Source organism: Perca fluviatilis, chromosome 23 (assembly GCF_010015445.1).
Source record: "Perca fluviatilis chromosome 23, GENO_Pfluv_1.0, whole genome shotgun sequence".
NCBI lineage: Eukaryota > Metazoa > Chordata > Actinopteri > Perciformes > Percidae > Perca > Perca fluviatilis.
The window spans coordinates 19617373-19634534 of NC_053134.1; the positions used below are offsets into that span (position 1 = coordinate 19617373).

At 39.7% G+C, this 17162-nt stretch overlaps 2 protein-coding genes across 12 annotated transcripts in view; both read left to right on the forward strand.

Annotated features, from left to right (window-relative positions):
- LOC120553510 (monocarboxylate transporter 2-like) overlaps positions 1–10341 on the forward strand; it is a 33301-nt gene extending 22960 nt beyond the window's left edge. For all 3 annotated transcript variants that reach the window (XM_039792015.1, XM_039792017.1, XM_039792016.1), the window contains exons 3-5: positions 2304–2447; positions 3659–4462; positions 5962–10341. In XM_039792015.1, the coding sequence (XP_039647949.1) occupies positions 2304–2447; positions 3659–4462; positions 5962–6242 (1229 nt within the window). In that variant the 3' untranslated portion in view covers positions 6243–10341. The remainder of the gene's footprint in view (positions 1–2303; positions 2448–3658; positions 4463–5961) is intronic.
- A 4223-nt stretch (positions 10342–14564) lies between these two features.
- Positions 14565–17162, forward strand: part of LOC120553210 (small subunit processome component 20 homolog) — a 176476-nt gene continuing 173878 nt past the window's right edge. For 4 of the 9 annotated variants that reach the window (XR_005638131.1, XR_005638132.1, XM_039791385.1 and 1 more), the window contains exons 1-3: positions 14575–15109; positions 15922–16123; positions 16510–16543. Coding sequence is in view for 7 of the 9 variants with exons in the window: in XM_039791385.1 (XP_039647319.1) it covers positions 15055–15109; positions 15922–16123; positions 16510–16543 (291 nt within the window). In the remaining 2 variants the exon portion in view is untranslated. Of the gene's footprint in view, positions 15110–15921; positions 16124–16509; positions 16544–17162 lie in introns of all 9 variants that reach the window. The other 5 variants (XM_039791382.1, XM_039791381.1, XM_039791386.1 and 2 more) reach the window with 5 other exon arrangements.

Sequence of the window (17162 nt, forward strand, 5' to 3'; positions counted from 1 at the left end):
TGTGTAATGGGTCAGCAGCCAGACACGGTCACTTCAGAAGACCATGTCTGTGTCCCATTTGCAACAGAACAGCCTTTAGAAGCTGCGTGCTTCCATTTCTGGCAACCTTATCCTATTTGAAGTGTGATGGATAGCCAGCATCATCGCATCATCATGAGCTGTACCAGCCTCTTCGCTGCAGCTCACATTAAAGGGTGGTAGAAAAAAACGGTTGGACACGTTTCTATATGTGTCATTCCCTTTTGGGATCTAGGTGGTTATATTTAGTTTGGGGTTTTGTCCACCGTGTAATGAAGTCCACGCAGCGTCTGGCCAGGAGACAATAAGCCTTTTTCAAGGGAGGTAATGTGCAGGCTCAGGGGCTTCCTCATCTCAGCCGATTCGGGTCCCGCCAAGCCCCGGAGAATACTGATCACTGCTGTGGATGCAAATGAGGGGAACTTTCTTCAAGGTCGAAAAAAAGACTCATGCAGAGCAAATTAAGTCCGATGACTCCTCGCCCGTTGTGGCTTTTTAAATTGCACTGGGCCTGGCAGGAATATGATACATCTTCTGGCTGGTAATGAGAGTATTATTTCAAAGGAAAATACATCTTTCATTACTGTTCTCTCTCCCTATTCAATTTACACCTCCTGTGCTTAAAATTCAGTAAAAGAATAGAAGACGGTGTCAATAATAAGATGCAGATTTCTAAAAAGTGATCTGAGCAGCCGCATTATTCATAGGATGTAATGTACCAAGAGTATACCTGAAGTGGAAAAATGTAAACAATAGAACACAATGTAACAACAGCACAAATATGTCAAATTTAGAGTCTACCTCTTCTCTCACAAATTCAGTGAACAGCGTCCTAATTCAAAAATGTACAAACATATTGAGCATCCCAGGAATTAAAAACAACCTTTCTCACCCCAGTAAGGTGTTGGCGCTTTTGAAGTTATAGCTATGATTTACCTCCTTAGTAGACTGAACAACATTACAGTGGTAACTGAGAATACAGATGCGGAGTCATTAGAGTAGAGGAAACTTGCCTCATCTGTGTCATTCGAATGGGAATGCTCTTTCTGTCCATCATGCATCCTGTGGCTGGTTTTTAATGTGGGCAGAATTTGATTTGTATCATGCCTACCTGTCATGATAACATGTTAAAGCTGCACTAATGAATAATTTTATTTTAACAATGTATTAAATGACTGTCAAAGATATCTCTTGCAGTGATATACCCACAGAGAATTATCCCCTCCGCAGTTCCTTTAGCTTAACGTAGTACTGACTGTTGCATTTAGCTAATAAAGAACCAGATATTTACCTCAGGAGTTGGTGGAGACCAAAACAGAGCTGAAAGGAGAGTGAATATTGGAATTCATCAGGTGGACACAAACACGACTTAGAATGAGTGGCAATGATTGGTAACTGTTTGCAAACATGTTCGCCATCATCATTAACTTCACAAGGTGAAAGTGTCATTGTGCTCCCAAGTGACCAAAAAACTTAAACTCTGATTCAGAAATGTGATGATCAAATGGGTTGTAAACAACCCCTCACCAGATTATCAAAACCAAATTTTCTGCAATTAAAAAATAAATGAACACATTACCATTCATAGCATAGAGATCAACAATTGTGTGTGTGTGCACAACTATGTAAGTACAGTCTGTGCAAACTGAACCAGGAAGTGGCAATACCAGACCTAATGGATGTTTACTATAGGCAGTTTGTGTAATAATATTACGGTTGATCTTTGTTTTTACTTCTAATTAAGTCATTTAGATAAGATAGTTTAACTGGGGATTGGTCAGAATCTAATTAACCTCATTTAAGACATTTTCTGTCAGGTCTCTGTGACAAAGATCTCTGGAGCAGCTTTGCAGTTGCCTGAATATAAACATTACATACTCAACTTGTGAGTGAAATGTATTGTGATGCAGATTGCTTCTTTACACATGTGCAGCTCAAGACACAGGCTGAAAAAATAAGATGACTTCATGCACCTGAAGTTTTTTTTTTTTCCAACATTATATGTTTAAAAACGTTGAAGAATAGAAAATGGCACTCATATATGAAATTATTTTCTCATGCTTCACACTGTCAGCTACTTCTCTTAAATTAATTTGGCACGAGACGATGGGAGTGCCGTGTTTTAAAAATGGAAACGGCTTAGTCGCTGCTATTAATAGAAGCTGGGCTCCCGCTAGCGTGGAGCACTAACCAGATTAAATCATTATGCACTCCCTTTCAGTGATCCTGAGTACTGTCAACAACTGACACGTGTGGGTTGATTTCATGTTTTCCCTTTGTTCCAGGTCCCATCAGCAGTATACTGGTCAACACCTATGGCTGCAGGCCCATCGTCATGATGGGGGGCTGCCTCTGTTCCACTGGCATGATCATGGCTTCCTTCTGTAACAGCGTAGTGCAGCTTTACATCTGCATAGGAGTTATTGGTGGTAAGTCCATCTAAGTCCACTTAAGTCCATTTTCAGTTAATTTGATGAGCCTCTACTTCTAAGTAGCAGGTTCAAAACAAAACCGTTTTAGCAGGAAGAACGTTTGCTTTGTTTATTCAATCTATTTTGGTTCTTGCCTTCATTTTATTATGCTGTGTTATAATATTATATATGTTATTTACAACGTACACATAGCAGGGGACTACAAATAGCAGGCTAACTCCACCAAATTTATTTAGTTTTCTTGTGAAAGATGAAATGTTCCATTATTGGGCTTCATCAAATCTTTTAGGCCTATTTTAGATATACAGTATACTGTGGAGTCAGCACAACTATCACTCAATAGCCCATTTCAATCCAAATGAAATTGCATGAGTCAATCTAATCAATAATACCCACATGTAGAGAGTGTGTCTTGTTCTGCATCAAGGCTCTTAAATATGGCAGCTCTCAGTGATTTCACCTTACAGGAAGTCAATTAATTCAAAAATAATATAAAAATGTTGCTTAAAGTAGCTTTTATAGCTTTTCATTTGAAAGGAGGAATCTGTGCAAAAAGCCTCTAGGTGACACCTACTACATTATTGGAAAATCTATTGAAACAATACTCTCAGATTTACTCATATTTATTGTTGTAACAACTCTTAGCATTACAAGTTCTAATTATTATCCAGCCAACTTTGTATACGTGAGATTGGCTTTCTAGTTTAACAAGACAGTCTACAGCTTGATAAGAGACTCTGTGAGGCTATACTTGGGCATAGTGGTGCTTTGAGGTAAATGCTAACACTAATATGGCAGTATGCTCACAATGACGAGGCTAACATGCAGTCACATTAACTGGACATTTTCCGTCATAGACCAAAATTTTACTCTCTGGGACCCTAACTATTAATTGAAAACGTTAGCATTAATGTTGTAATCTATTGGACAATCCCTAGAGCCATGGCACTAGCATGGCTATAACCAGAAAAACAACTTGACACTCTAAAGTTTAAAGCATCACCAATGTTGCTAGCTTGTTCTTAAAACAAGTAGCTCAGAGGTACTCAGTTACTTCTAACAAAGAGTTATTTTTTTTAATTTTTTTTTTATTTAGGCGAGTACAAAGTAAATTAGATCATTTTCAAATTGTTCTTTAGCATTGGTACATTAACAGTTGCCGTATGATTGTTACAAGTATAATGTACCTCTGTCATCTTTCCTCATAGGACTTGGACTAGCCTTCAACCTGCAGCCAGCACTGACTATGATAGGCAAATACTTCTGTAATAAGCGTCCCATTGCTAACGGGCTGGCGATGGCAGGCAGTCCAGTGTTCCTTAGCACCCTGGCTCCTCTCAACCAGTACCTCTTCAACCAATTCGGCTGGAGAGGCAGCTTCCTCATCCTGGGCGGCCTGCTACTGAACTGCTGTGTGGCTGGTTCCCTCATGAGGCCTCTGGGACCGCCACCCAGCAAGCTCAAGAAGGACGAAGAGTTAGCCGCCATTGCCACCACAACAAAAGAGAAGCGCACTTGCTGGCAAACATTCAACAAGTACCTGGACCTATCACTATTTAAGCACCGTGGCTTCCTCATTTACCTGTCGGGCAATGTCCTCATGTTCGTGGGCTTCTTCGCACCTATTGTCTTCCTTACGGCCTACGCTAAGGACATGGGCGTGGATGAGTACTCTGCTGCCTTCCTGCTCTCAATTCTGGCTTTTGTTGACATGTTTGCCAGGCCCTCCATGGGGCTACTGGCCAACTCGCGCTGGATCCGGCCCAAGATCCAGTACTTCTTCAGCTTTGCTGTGCTGTACAATGGGGTGTGCCACATCCTCTGTCCACTGGTGGAAAGCTACACCGGTCTGGTGGTGTATGCAGTTTTCTTCGGCTTTGCCTTTGGCATGGTCAGCTCAGTGCTGTTTGAAACACTGATGGACCTGGTTGGGCCTCAGAGGTTCTCCAGTGCTGTGGGACTCACCACTATTGTGGAGTGCATCCCAGTCCTCGTTGGTCCACCTCTAGCAGGTATGGTACGGTTTTTACTGCCTGTACTTTAAAGTGTTCTTAGCTCTTCTGGATTTTAGAGTCAGTTCACAACATTATTAAGGCCCGGTCATACCAGAAAGGTGCAGTGGTTTTAGAAGCTTGGTAGTGACTATTCGCAGTAACTACTTGGTAAACTACTTAAACTGGTGAGCTTACTGCTAACATGGTAGCCAGCCGGGAATATGCTAGTGCTCATCCGTCACAAAAGCTCTTTGAGCTTGCTTGGTTGCTAATGGGACAATATGTTCACACAGCTAAGTACCACTATCTTTTGCCTCAAACCATGCCATGGAAGAGTTTATACTCTGACAGAGGGGATTAAATATAAGTGGATATGATACAGTGTTTCCTCTAGAATTTTTTTCAGCGGTGGAGGGGGGGGGGATGAATTGGACGTCAGTGTACAGGCTTATCTGCTAATGTTAGCTGCCGACCGTTACCATGAAACCATCCAGCAAATAGACGGTACCGTAGGGTGATTTAACGTCACCGCTCATTTTACACACAGTTTAACAACAAAACTAAACGGTGAGTGAACATTACTAGCTACATTTTTCTTGTTGGTTTTGAGCGGTATGCACCCCCACTAACCTGGAAAACGGTTTTAAAACCGTAACGTTAATACAGCGTGTCGGAGGAATACAGCGTTCTCCTGCAACGGGAGTCAGAGGCAGAGGGACCGTCACAGCAGCGTTATCTAACATTAGCTTCTTGTCTCATCTGATTCTGGGGTCTGATAAACAGTAAATTCATTAAAGTCAGTGTGCCCAATACTATTTTCCAATAAACTATAGCTGTCAAATTTCACGGGACCTGCGTGAGTGCGGATTTCATGTCACGGCTTTCGTCGCTGTTTATCACTTATTGAGTGAAGTAATACTCGCCCTGTTGTTTATTTAGTTGCCATGACTTTGCGAGTGATGATGTCCTGTCCCTGTTCCAGTTGCTCTGCTCACCCTAGGGGGAGAGAGAGCAAATGACAGTTCACTTGAGTTCAGTAGAGCAGACGGCTCTATGACTTTATCACTTTTCATAAACAGCCGAAGGAACGGTGGTGCGTGGTGTACATAGCGGAAACCCTGTTGTGCGTCTGCCCTATTTCTGATACCGTGGCGCTGGAAATTTTACCGTAGCACACCGCCACTATGCTATCAACATAGAGGAAACACTGTGATAGCTTCACTGTTTTGGGCTCTACAGCTCTCTGCTCCCTCGAAGGCCAGCATTGTCAAGATTGTATTAAAGTTGACACAAAAGACTTGGATTTACTTTGCTGCAAGTGAATTGTGATTCTAGCAGTTCCATTGAAACAACATTTTTAAATGTGCATATGACCAGGCCTTTACTAAATTGGGTAGAATTAATAATAGTTCACATTTAGACATGTTTTCAGTAAATTACAGGAAATTCTACTTGGCAATAAGATTTTATAACTGTGCAGACACTTAAACATTTATAAACCTTGTGCTGTCTTGCAGGGAAATTGGTTGATGTCACAAAAAACTACAAGTCCATGTATTTTTGCTGTGGAGGTGTCGTGATTTTGGCCAGTATTTGGCTCTTCATTGGAAACTTCATTAACTACAGACTATTGGAGCGCGAGCGCAAGCGTGCAGAGCTGTACAAACGGACTGAAACGGAAGATCCAGACCAAGCTCTGGATCAGAAGGAGGCTGATGGGGAAACCCAGGCGTCGGAGGACCTGGTCGACAAAAGCGAGAAAGGTGACGAACCTATGCAGCGGGAAACCAACATCTAGATCCTTCTGCTCTGCTAACAGCTCACCCTGACTTCCGCGACTACCTAGCTACACCTTCCACTACGATCAAACTGAGCTCCAAGCCAAGAGGTGCCTCTCGGTGTTCCACCAGGCTCTATTCGGGGTCCTCTGCACTCAAACTAACTGCCAAAGCAACTACTGTGTTGTAGGAGGCTGTGAGGAGTAATATCTGTTTGCCAAAGAGCGTAACAGAAATATTAACCACAGAGAAAAGTGTAAGATAATCGTATGCATGTGAGGGGGGCTAAAATTCAGAAAATTAAATGGAAAACCATGTAGTACTAACCGTGTTTTCTTTTTTTTCCACGTTCACCTCATATCGGATTTACTGTAAATACAAGACTACAAAAGTACATTCACTGCACCTAGTTACACTCACTTACTATGTAAGATTATAGTTTCTGTAGGAACTCCAAAATTGTGTCAACTGAGAGCTAACATTAGCTGCAAATCCACACATGCTGGCAGATAATTAAAAATGTAGTTAAATTCAGAGTCAGACAATCAACTCTGCTTAAGAAGTTTGTTACTGCTGCTACAGTTTGTTAATAGTTGATTTAAGTTATTTCCATTCGTCCCAAAATATAGTATCAAATATTCCAACCTGAAGCAGCAAGCATCATTCCATTCTTCCTACTGTCTTCCGATATGACGTGAATGCAGGATTAGCGTGTCACCACTGTTCAACAGCACCAGCAAACTGAATTCATGTTCAAAATGAAATCTGTCTTCTTCACAACACACTGAAGTCTTGGTAAACGAGGAAATGCTAAATTAACAAGGAAGCAGTAAACAGATTTCTCGGTGGTTAGACAGAGTATCTGTGAGTGACAGGTGTCTGTTCTTGGTGAAGTTTTGAACAATGATCCCTAACTGTGCGTTAACACCGCAAGCAACATGGTTAATTCTTATTTTTTACAAATTGTTGACAGTTAGAGGCTCTGAATGTAGATACAATCAAATAATTAGTTTGCATACAAAACTAACTAGGTGAAACAATTTTGGATATTATCATTGGCTATAATGATAAATGCACCCATTCTCCAAGCATCAACCTTTTTAAGATGCCTCTTCTAGTAGTTTTTTACATCAAAGTTGTGGAGAACTGCTTTGAAAGGCTGGAATCAAATGTTCCTATTTTAGGCTGATGTCCCTAAAATCACACCAAAATACGAGCTGAAATCTGCCTTGGTGGTGGCAGGCGTTGAGCCTAAAAAGTTTGGCTGATTTTCCTTGGTTGGTCAGCTCTGTAGGAAGGAAAAACTCCTGATGACTTGTTGATTGTGTTGCTCGCAGTGTGAATGCAGCGTTAGCAATCCCAGTGCACCAGAAATGGTTGATCCAGCTGGTGATATGCGTCAAGCAAGAAGTCAAAATTCTAATTGCACTGTTTTAAAATGGCAATCGGGTGCCATAAAATTCTCACTTCCATTAATAAAGAACAGATGTGTTCACAGCTGGTGACGCTGGTGCCCATGTATTATGCTGCCCACCTGAGCACTGTAACATTGTGTAGTAAAACCTGCACAAATGTCCCACTTTTAATACTTTCGATCTAGTCGTAAAATGCTTCCTGTAAGTAGTCTAGTGTTCCATATTGCACTCATACACAGTGTCCTACACTGAAAGAGAAATGGCAATCCAAACATTTATTAAACGGCTGCAATTAAATGAGTTTAATTATGGTTGAATGTAATTTCCTCTGTGGGCCTTAACAAGGTATTAATGACCAAAAACCATCGGCATAATAGTGGTTTTTCCACACATAGAGCCCATGTGCAATATCATTTCTCATATTTTAACTTTTAATGCAGATACATGTATACAGGGAAATGTATTTCTTGTGGTCAGCTCAACAGTCCATTCTATGATACATTGCCTTAAATGTAATGTAAAGAATGCAGAGGAGTTGTACGGGGAATACTTGGTAGTATTATACTGAGCTGATAAACTTTTGTGTTAAATGTGACCCACTTTTTGTGGCTGTGTTTAACTTTTAAACTCACAAGAAATCAGTGTAGTCTGGTCCATTTGTCTCCTAACATGTCTGTATAAATGTCATGACTTTATGTAATGTTATTCTGTGACTAATTCACTAACATCCACACCAGTATGTTAAAACATTAGAAGGAACTCTACTGATGCTACTAATTACTGAATGCTACTGAAGTATAGTATTTTCACTTGTATTGTGTGCAAACAAAATGTACTGGATGAACATATCACGTTACAATTTAAGTGTTGCTGTGAATGTCAAAGTTGTTAAGTATTCTATCCATTCCATGTGTTTTTGTAAATGTCATCCCGCTGTTGCTGGTGATCAGTTTTCATCCAAATCTGCAGCTTTGGTCTCAAACGCTGAGCAAATAGTGTCCTATCTCAGATGTCCTACCAAAGCCATTTTAATAACAAATTTTTCAAAGCAATCATGAACAAAAAGAAAACAATTGCCCCTTGTGTATTAAGAATCATGAAAATGGATGTCCAGCTGTGTAGCAGTGGCTCTCAACAATGTACCGTCTCCACCTGCGAGTCATTACAACCAAACGCTACGTTACGTTGAAATCCTCTCCGCTTCGTGGTGAAATGGGAGGAATCAGCTGCTGTTGTGTTTGGCTGGATGAATTCTGAGGGTATCGGGGGAACATTGTTGAGCGAATATCTGCTATTCCATTTATTGTAAATAAGATGATTTTTCAAGGATTTGCACACTTTTGTCCTGGACTTGGGTCTCACTTCTATTTCCGTTTTGAGATGAGCTAGTCTTGGTTTTCACTGCAGCTCCAGCAACATGTGGACCAACCCAAGTTTGTCATTGTGTGTTGAGTTCAACTCTCCTAAGAGTTTGTCTGTTAGTTTAGCTACTCTGATTCATGCATTCATTCATTAATGCACTTAGTTCACTAGCATTTCATGTAAATATTAGTGTTGTCATATTGCCATGTCTGTACTTTCATTCACTGAACTCAGACGTCACTATGGGTACTGATGCTCATTGTACATGACGATTCTCAATGAGGGACATTAGACTGTTGTACTATCACTTTCTACCAAATAGCACTGCCCCCTGCTGGTTTTAAAACCACTTCCCATTCAACAGGACAACTCTTACTTTCATGAATTTATTTTTGTATTGTCCATAATGGGATTCAGTTTCGTAGGTAATGGGAGTGCATCAGTACTTTTGTGTGTGGGAGGGGGGGGGAGGGTATTGTCAGTATGAATATACTTTCTTGGTATTAACATGTTAACATATACAAGTAGAACAAAACACAAACTTGTAATGGTTTGATGGAACTAAGGGGAATGCCATTGAATTTCAACATTGTGTTTGCTTATTTCCATCCATGTAGAATTTATGAATTATACTTAGTTTTTTTCACTATAATCATTAAGAACAGACTCAAAAGAGGGTGTTATTCTTCTTGTAGATGGAGCAGAAATAATAGCAGTAGTCCAGGAATCATGCAGCAAAAACTACATCTGTATGGGAAAAAAAATCTGGTCTGCGACACAAAATTGTGTTTTCTGACGCTTCTATGATTGCTGTTTTCTTGTGAAGTACTGGATAGTTGTATCCTTTGGTACTATATTAAGTCTGTGAGAAGGGCTCACAAGCAATGTCTCATTTTAAGATGACCTCAGCAAAAAATGTTGGGAACTGCTGGTTTCAAGGTCCCTAACAATGCTGGTCACGATATATAGTGACTATATAGTAAATACACATGCCTGATATTTTATGGTATTCTCCTTGACGTTCTTGACATTATTTATTCAAATTTAAGCAATACGTTTCTGTGTTTTGGTTCGTATTGTTTAGTCTTCGAACAAAAGGAAATAAGTTATAATGATTTCAACCAAATGGAGATAATTGATTTGAATTTGACATGCACCGATAGCCTTATCAATTCTCTTTTTTGTATGGTATATTTAGAAACCGGTTCATTTGGAGGTTTGCTTAAAACCTAATTTAGCAAATAGGGTAAATTTAAATGAATATGAAATACTTTTTTAGCCCTCTAGGATTATTTCTGTACGCGCAAATAAGTGTTTAATAAAGGAAATGTTTAAGTGTTCACTTTAGGAAATGCTCTGGCTAAAAAAAAACATTAATTTTTTATTTTTTTGCTTTTTCTTTCCCTCCTGATGTGTGATAGCAATATGCAGAATGTAAAGACTTTAGCATTTCTAAGAGACTGGAAGAGATGTCACTTAGTGTCCGGTTGGATTATATGCCGTTGTCACAGTGTTTATCTGATAGAAATGACAGCAGGTTGGAGTTTCAAACATTCATATGGCTCCAGTCATTGAGGCAGAAACGTTATCATCACATGAAGGAGTTTGTAGACGAGAAGCGAAACTCACTGGAGTTAGTATAGCGAAATTCATTTTAATTATGCGTCTTGACTCAGCATTATGTGTTCTGGACCTGAATTTACTCTGATGAAAATTAATGTTTTTACTTTGGAGTAAACTCCATTTGGAAAACCGATTTGTTTAAAGAAGCTAATCCCTGCCCCCTGAGCCAATGGGATCTTTTCTGCCTCAATTAAGTGTTTCATAATTTAACAAAATTCCAATCTGCAGAACTCAATCTTGCATCTTCTTGAATGCTGTATATATATATATATATATATACATATATATATATATATATATATATATATATATATATATATATATATATATATATATATATATATATATACAGGCCAAAAGTTTGGACACACTTTCTCATTCAATGCGTTTCCTTTTTATTTTCATGACTATTTACATTGTAGATTCTCACTGAAGGCATCAAAACTATGAATGAACACATATGGAATTATGTACTTAACAAAAAGTGTGAATTAACTGGCGAAACATGTTTTATATTTTAGATTCTTCCAAGTAGCCACCCTTTGCTTTTTTATTAATAGGGAAAAACTTCCACTAACTAACCCTGACAAAGCACACCTGTGAAGTGAAAACCATTTCAGGTGACTACCTCATGAAGCTCATTGAGAGAACACCAAGGGTTTGCAGAGTTATCAAAAAAAGCAAAGGGTGGCTACTTTGAGGAATCTAAAATATAAGACATGTTTTCAGTTATTTCAATATATTATATAGTTATATATATATATATATATATATATATATATATATATATATATATATATATATATATATTGTTAAGTACATAATTCCATTTGTGTCATTCATAGGATGCCTTCAGTGAGAATTTACAATGTAAATAGTCATGAAAATAAAGGAAACACATTGAATGAGAAGGTGTGTCCAAACTTTTGGCCTGTACTGTATATATATTTCTTTCTTTCTTTCTTTCTTTCTTTCCGGATTTATGTGGTTACAATTTGTTGGTGTTGATGTATACAAGGTGGTTTGCTACTGGGAGGCTGAAGGACTATTGATAACATATCTGTGCCTTATTGTGCTATTCTGGCCATTAGAAACAACTTTTTCTGAACACGGGAAAAAATGGAATTGTGTTGCCTAAACTATGACATTCAGGGTCAATTCTGTCCTTTCTTCCTGCTGATTGCATGTTTACTGTCTTTCATTTTATCTAAATAATCACATTATGTAGCTACTCACCCAAAATTCACTCTGTGTATATGAGTCTTTACACCATATTAACACAACTTGTGACTTGTGTCACATATAGTCCTGTTGAAACGAACCAAACTCAGTCCTTGCGTTCACATTATCAGTTTACTTGAATGAGCACTCAGCTGTCTTTCTGGTCCCACGTCAGCTCTGATGGGACCTCAGAGCTAAAACACATTGGCAGAAGGCTAGTTTATATCCACGATGTTCCACTTCCGGGATTGCGCCGGTGCCTCCGGAAATTCCGCCAGATGTCACTCTTTTTGGCTGGATGTTTGTCACCTTCCTCTTTCTTTGTGTTGCCGTTCTAAACTCCAGTTGATTTGTGAGGACTATGGTTAACTGCTCCTCCGATCTCTGCTGAGTAAATCCAGACAGCTAGCTGGACTATCTGTCCAATCAGTTTTCTGTTTCACGACTACCAAAACAAGTTCCTTCCCGAGGCTATTTTGCAGAGGCACGGTGGTTCCATCCGTCGCCTAGCAACGCCCAAGACGATTGGGATTGGTTTAAAGAAATGCCAATAAACCAGAGCACGTTTTTCTCCCATCCGGGAATGCTGTATGGACTAGCCAGACCCTCCTCGGCAGCACTGTGGAGGAAGGTCTGGCAATGCGAGACTAGCAAAAGGCAAAACGAACCTAAAGCCTGCTGCGTTCACTATGCACAGGTGAAGAAAACCGCAACACAGACCTGAAACCAAACCATACTCCGGCCTCCTCGGTAGCCTGAGTACGGTTTGTCCCAGAGTGGTCTGAGTCTCTTTAGACTGTTCACGTACGCACAAACAAATGCTGACTAATAGGTCGGAGTTCTATTGGAGGGCTGAAACAGACCAAGTGTGAAAACGCCCTGAATAATTATCCATTATTTTCTTTGCAACGTTTGCTTTGTATTGTGTTTATAGGATGCATCATATTTCCGTGTATGAACCCATTTGAGGACAGTTGTGTTCACATGTTTGGACCTCAGTTCTGGAGTTTGTCTCAGCAGTGAACTCAGTCCGTTACATCCTTCCAGTAGCAGACACACTGCTGTGTGCTTTCTCATCAGGGCAACCACACATGGCCATTAAAGCGTTCCTCAGATTGTGTCAGTATTTCCACTACCTCTGCAGCCGTCATGTTAGAGTGAGGAAAAAGTACCAAACGGGTATAAGAATACTGATTTATGTTATGATAATATATATTATATTATATAAAAGAATGTTACCACTTATCACTGTAGCTAAATCAATAAAGTATATATCCAAATAAGTCTTTGCCAAATGACTGTTTATGATTGTATGGTTTCATTGACGTTTTATCAAACAAGCTGTCAGAGGGGGAAAGCTGTTATTATTCAAACAGCCAAATATTAGTGAGATTACAAAATACGTGGAAAATGAAATACCCAAAGAAAAGCAAATTAACTATGATTTTACTACTATTTTCTTTGGTGACGGAGTAACAGCTATATTGACCACACAACTCAAATAAAATTGTTCATGTTCGAAAAGTCAAAGTATCTTTATTAGTCTCCCTAAGGAGAAATTAGTTTTGGACACAGAGAGAAATTGCTGCAAGAGTTACAACAGAGACACACAACAAACACAGGGTTAAAACAGTTAGAAGACAAATGTACACTGAACATCTAGGCTACTCAAAGAGCTGTGCAAATTACAATTTACCATTTTCTATAGGCTATTGTGCAAGAAAGAAAAAAAAGCCATCCCTCCTACATTCTTCTGTTCTACCATACATGCCTTACAATCGTTCCATAAGCATCCATGCATTCAGTCCTAAAAATAAAAAACATTAATTTATCCATTTATAAATATCCTTACAATCCATTGTAAATATGCATTCATTCCTTCATTCATATCCATACATACGAATGAAGGAATGAATGCATATTTACAATGAATTATAAGGATATGGAAAAATGTAGAAGAAGATGATAACTTTTCTGGTCCTACAATCTCTTTATTTTGATACATTATTCTTAGATAATAGAAAATTAATTTGTGCATGTTTATCTCATTCAGCTTGAAAAACAATCAACCCTCTTGGAAAATCAGTCATCAAACAGTCAAAAAAATCCCTGGTCCAGTTCATAGCCATTTCATATTTCATTTTTTTTCCCAGCTCATTATCACAGACCACCACTGGTTATTCAGACTAAAATACTGTATTACTAATTAAAGGACAACATGATCAGTAATTAATTACTTTAAAGATGCAGTAGGTAAGCCTTATAAAACTTAACATTCAGTCATTCAGTCATATTTGCTGAAACTGACCCTATGTTCCAGTAGAACTACATGAAGCAGGTAATAACATTTTATTTTTTTTTTAAATCCAGCTCCTCTGGCACCACCTACAGCCTGTAGTGCGATTTGCAAAAATCCACCGCTCCCTGTTCAGATGCACCAATCAGGGCCGGGGGGGTGTCTAACTGCATGTCAATCACCGCTCATGCACACGCATTCATTCTCCCTTGTGGGGGGAGGAGCTTAGGAGACTGTTTTGCGCTTTAGCAGAAAGGGGGGAGGGACTGAGAAGTTGTCGATGTTGACATTTTTTGTCTAAGTCCTGGATCTTCGCAATCCTACCTACAGCACCTTTAACACAATTACCTTCTAACCACAGGTTTCAATATGTTTATAACATATATCCTTCTTGTTTCTTCATCCCAGCTCCACTGTATGTGCTAATAGCTATATACCATACCCCATTAAGACAAAGACAAAACAGGATTTTTGACTTTTTTTTCAAACATATAAGGAAAAACCTGTATATTACATTGACATAAGTATCCAGACTTGTTGCTATGAGACTTGAAATTGAGCTCAGGTGCCTCCCATTCTGTCTTGATCATCTTGCTTGATTGGAGTCCACCTGTGGCAAATCCAATTGATTGGAAAGGATTTAGAAAGCTACACACCTGTCAGGGAGACTGATCAGAATTGAAGGAAGGAGCCAAAGACAGGGAGGTGCTTGAAGAAAAACTGGGTCGACGGTTCACCTTTCTACACGACAATGACCCGACGCATTCAGCCAAGATGAAGCTGGACTGGCTTCAGGACAAGTCTGCGACTGTCCATGATTGGCCATCCAAAACCTAGACTTAAAATCCACATAAAAAAAAAACAACCTGTGGAGAGACATGAAGATGGCAGTTCAGACGCTTCCCATCCAATCTGATGGTGTTTGAGAGGATCTGCCAGAAAGAACTGAATAAACTTCCCAAAAATCCAGGTGTGCAAATCTTGTAGAGGCTTACAAAAGGAGGCTCAAAGCTGTAATTGCTGCCAAGGTTCTGAATACTAGTACTGAATAAGAGTTTTTTTATTTTTAATAAATTTGCAAAAGAATCTAAAAATGTTTTCACTCTGTCATTATGTGTTATTGAGCTTCATGGGCAAAAATGACACTTATCCAATCTACAACACAAAGTGTGCAAAAAGGGGTCTGAATGCTTTTTGAAGCCACTGTATAAGTCTTTGTGGCTCACAGCTACATTTTTAGTTGAGTTTCAACCCTAATCGATGTAAAGTTTTATTTAGTTTTATGTGGCTGTCTCATTGAGATAAAGAACTCTCTGAGATCTAAAATTATGTTTGAGAAGTGTATTTCCAAGTTCTTCTAACTGCTAAAGCCCCTTTGGGCCAGGAAAAGATTACCAATTATTTTTCATAATTAATCATTAAGGTTATCTAGAAATGAACCCTAATATTTTGCATTTAAGGTTTTTAAGATGAGGTCCTGCTTGCTTTTATATCATAACACATTTTGATATTGGCTTTTTGCTGGTGTAAATAAACAGAATAAGCCATTTCAAAACTTTAATTTGCTCTCTGGTAACCTGTGACGGGCAATTTTATGGACTGATGAAGACATGAGTTGTTTCTTCCACCCACAGTTAGACTGCCCTCCTGTAGGTTTGAATGATTCTAATAGTGTATCATATGCAGCCCAGTACACAAGTCTCTCATGAACTGATGCTCCCCTGAGACTCCGGTGTAAAAACAGCCTTTTAACAGTCCCTCGCCAACCTTTTGTGTCCTCAGGTTCGTGCCTGGCGGCAGTGGAGAAAGCCGTAGCGGAGACGGACGTGGCTGCCGTCCTGCCGCTGGGCCGTCAGCACAGCCTGCTGAACATCATCAATGTGCTGATCCAGAAACTGGGCCACCTCATCCACATCTACCTGCCCAAGGTGCTGCAGATCCTGCTGTGTGTCACCGCCTCTGTGTCCACCCTCCTGGACAACAGGTAATCAGGATTAGGGGGGGGGGGGATCAATACAGCATAGTCTTGATTTTCTGTGGTAATACTGTATAGATACACAGAACATCAATCTTTTATTATATACTGTATGTGTTGGCCACTTTGTCTGCTTGACAATCCCATTTTTGCAGCAATAAAATTAAAGGGAGATTTTTAGATAAAACAGATGTTTCCTTTGGGGACATTATTCGGAGTTGGTAAAATCATAATGAATTGCAATATATCGTGAAATATCCCAATATGTTTTAAATTGCAATAATATTGCATTGTGACATAAGTGTTGGGACAATCTTGTATCATGGGGCCTCTGTGATTCTCACCCCTAATCAGGATAGCAATTTAATAAGATTATTTGGTTGTTTCTTAAACAGATTTCTAATGCAGCGATACATCATATGGACTAATGTGAGTATGATCAGTCAGGATACAGTCGGGTTAATTTAATCACCGCAAACGTTCTGGTTGTAGTAGCTGACCTGCACACCAAATTTCAACTCTTTCACATCTTTCCGAGATGCTGCTGACAGAGAGACAAACCAATAAACCATTAGGTGAAAATGGATCCTCCAAGGTGGAGGTAATAATCCTTTGGCATGTCAGCACAATGAATAATAATATCTGTGTGCGTATTTAAATTACCAGTCAGCACACGAGATCATCGGGATGGGACCAGCAGCTCTCATTACACTCCAGGTGAAACTCGTCCTGCTCTCCTCCTGCTTCAAACCCACTAATAACCAAGCACGAGCCTTAGTGTTGAGTCTGCCTGGTAACCAATCCCAACCCGCACTTTTAAAGATGCGAACCCCACCCCCACCGCCCCGAACCCCCCCTCCCCTCTGTCTCATTAGTATGCGATGCTTTGGCGAGGCTGCGCGTGCCGATGATGGCTGGAGACCCTCAGGCAGAGTTTGAGGCTAGATTTTAATGGGGCGGTAGGGGTCAACAGGAGAGGAGAGAACAATAAGTCTCTCCAGTTTCCTGTGATAGGTGTTTCAGCAGGACCGGGCAACCGGGGGGGGGG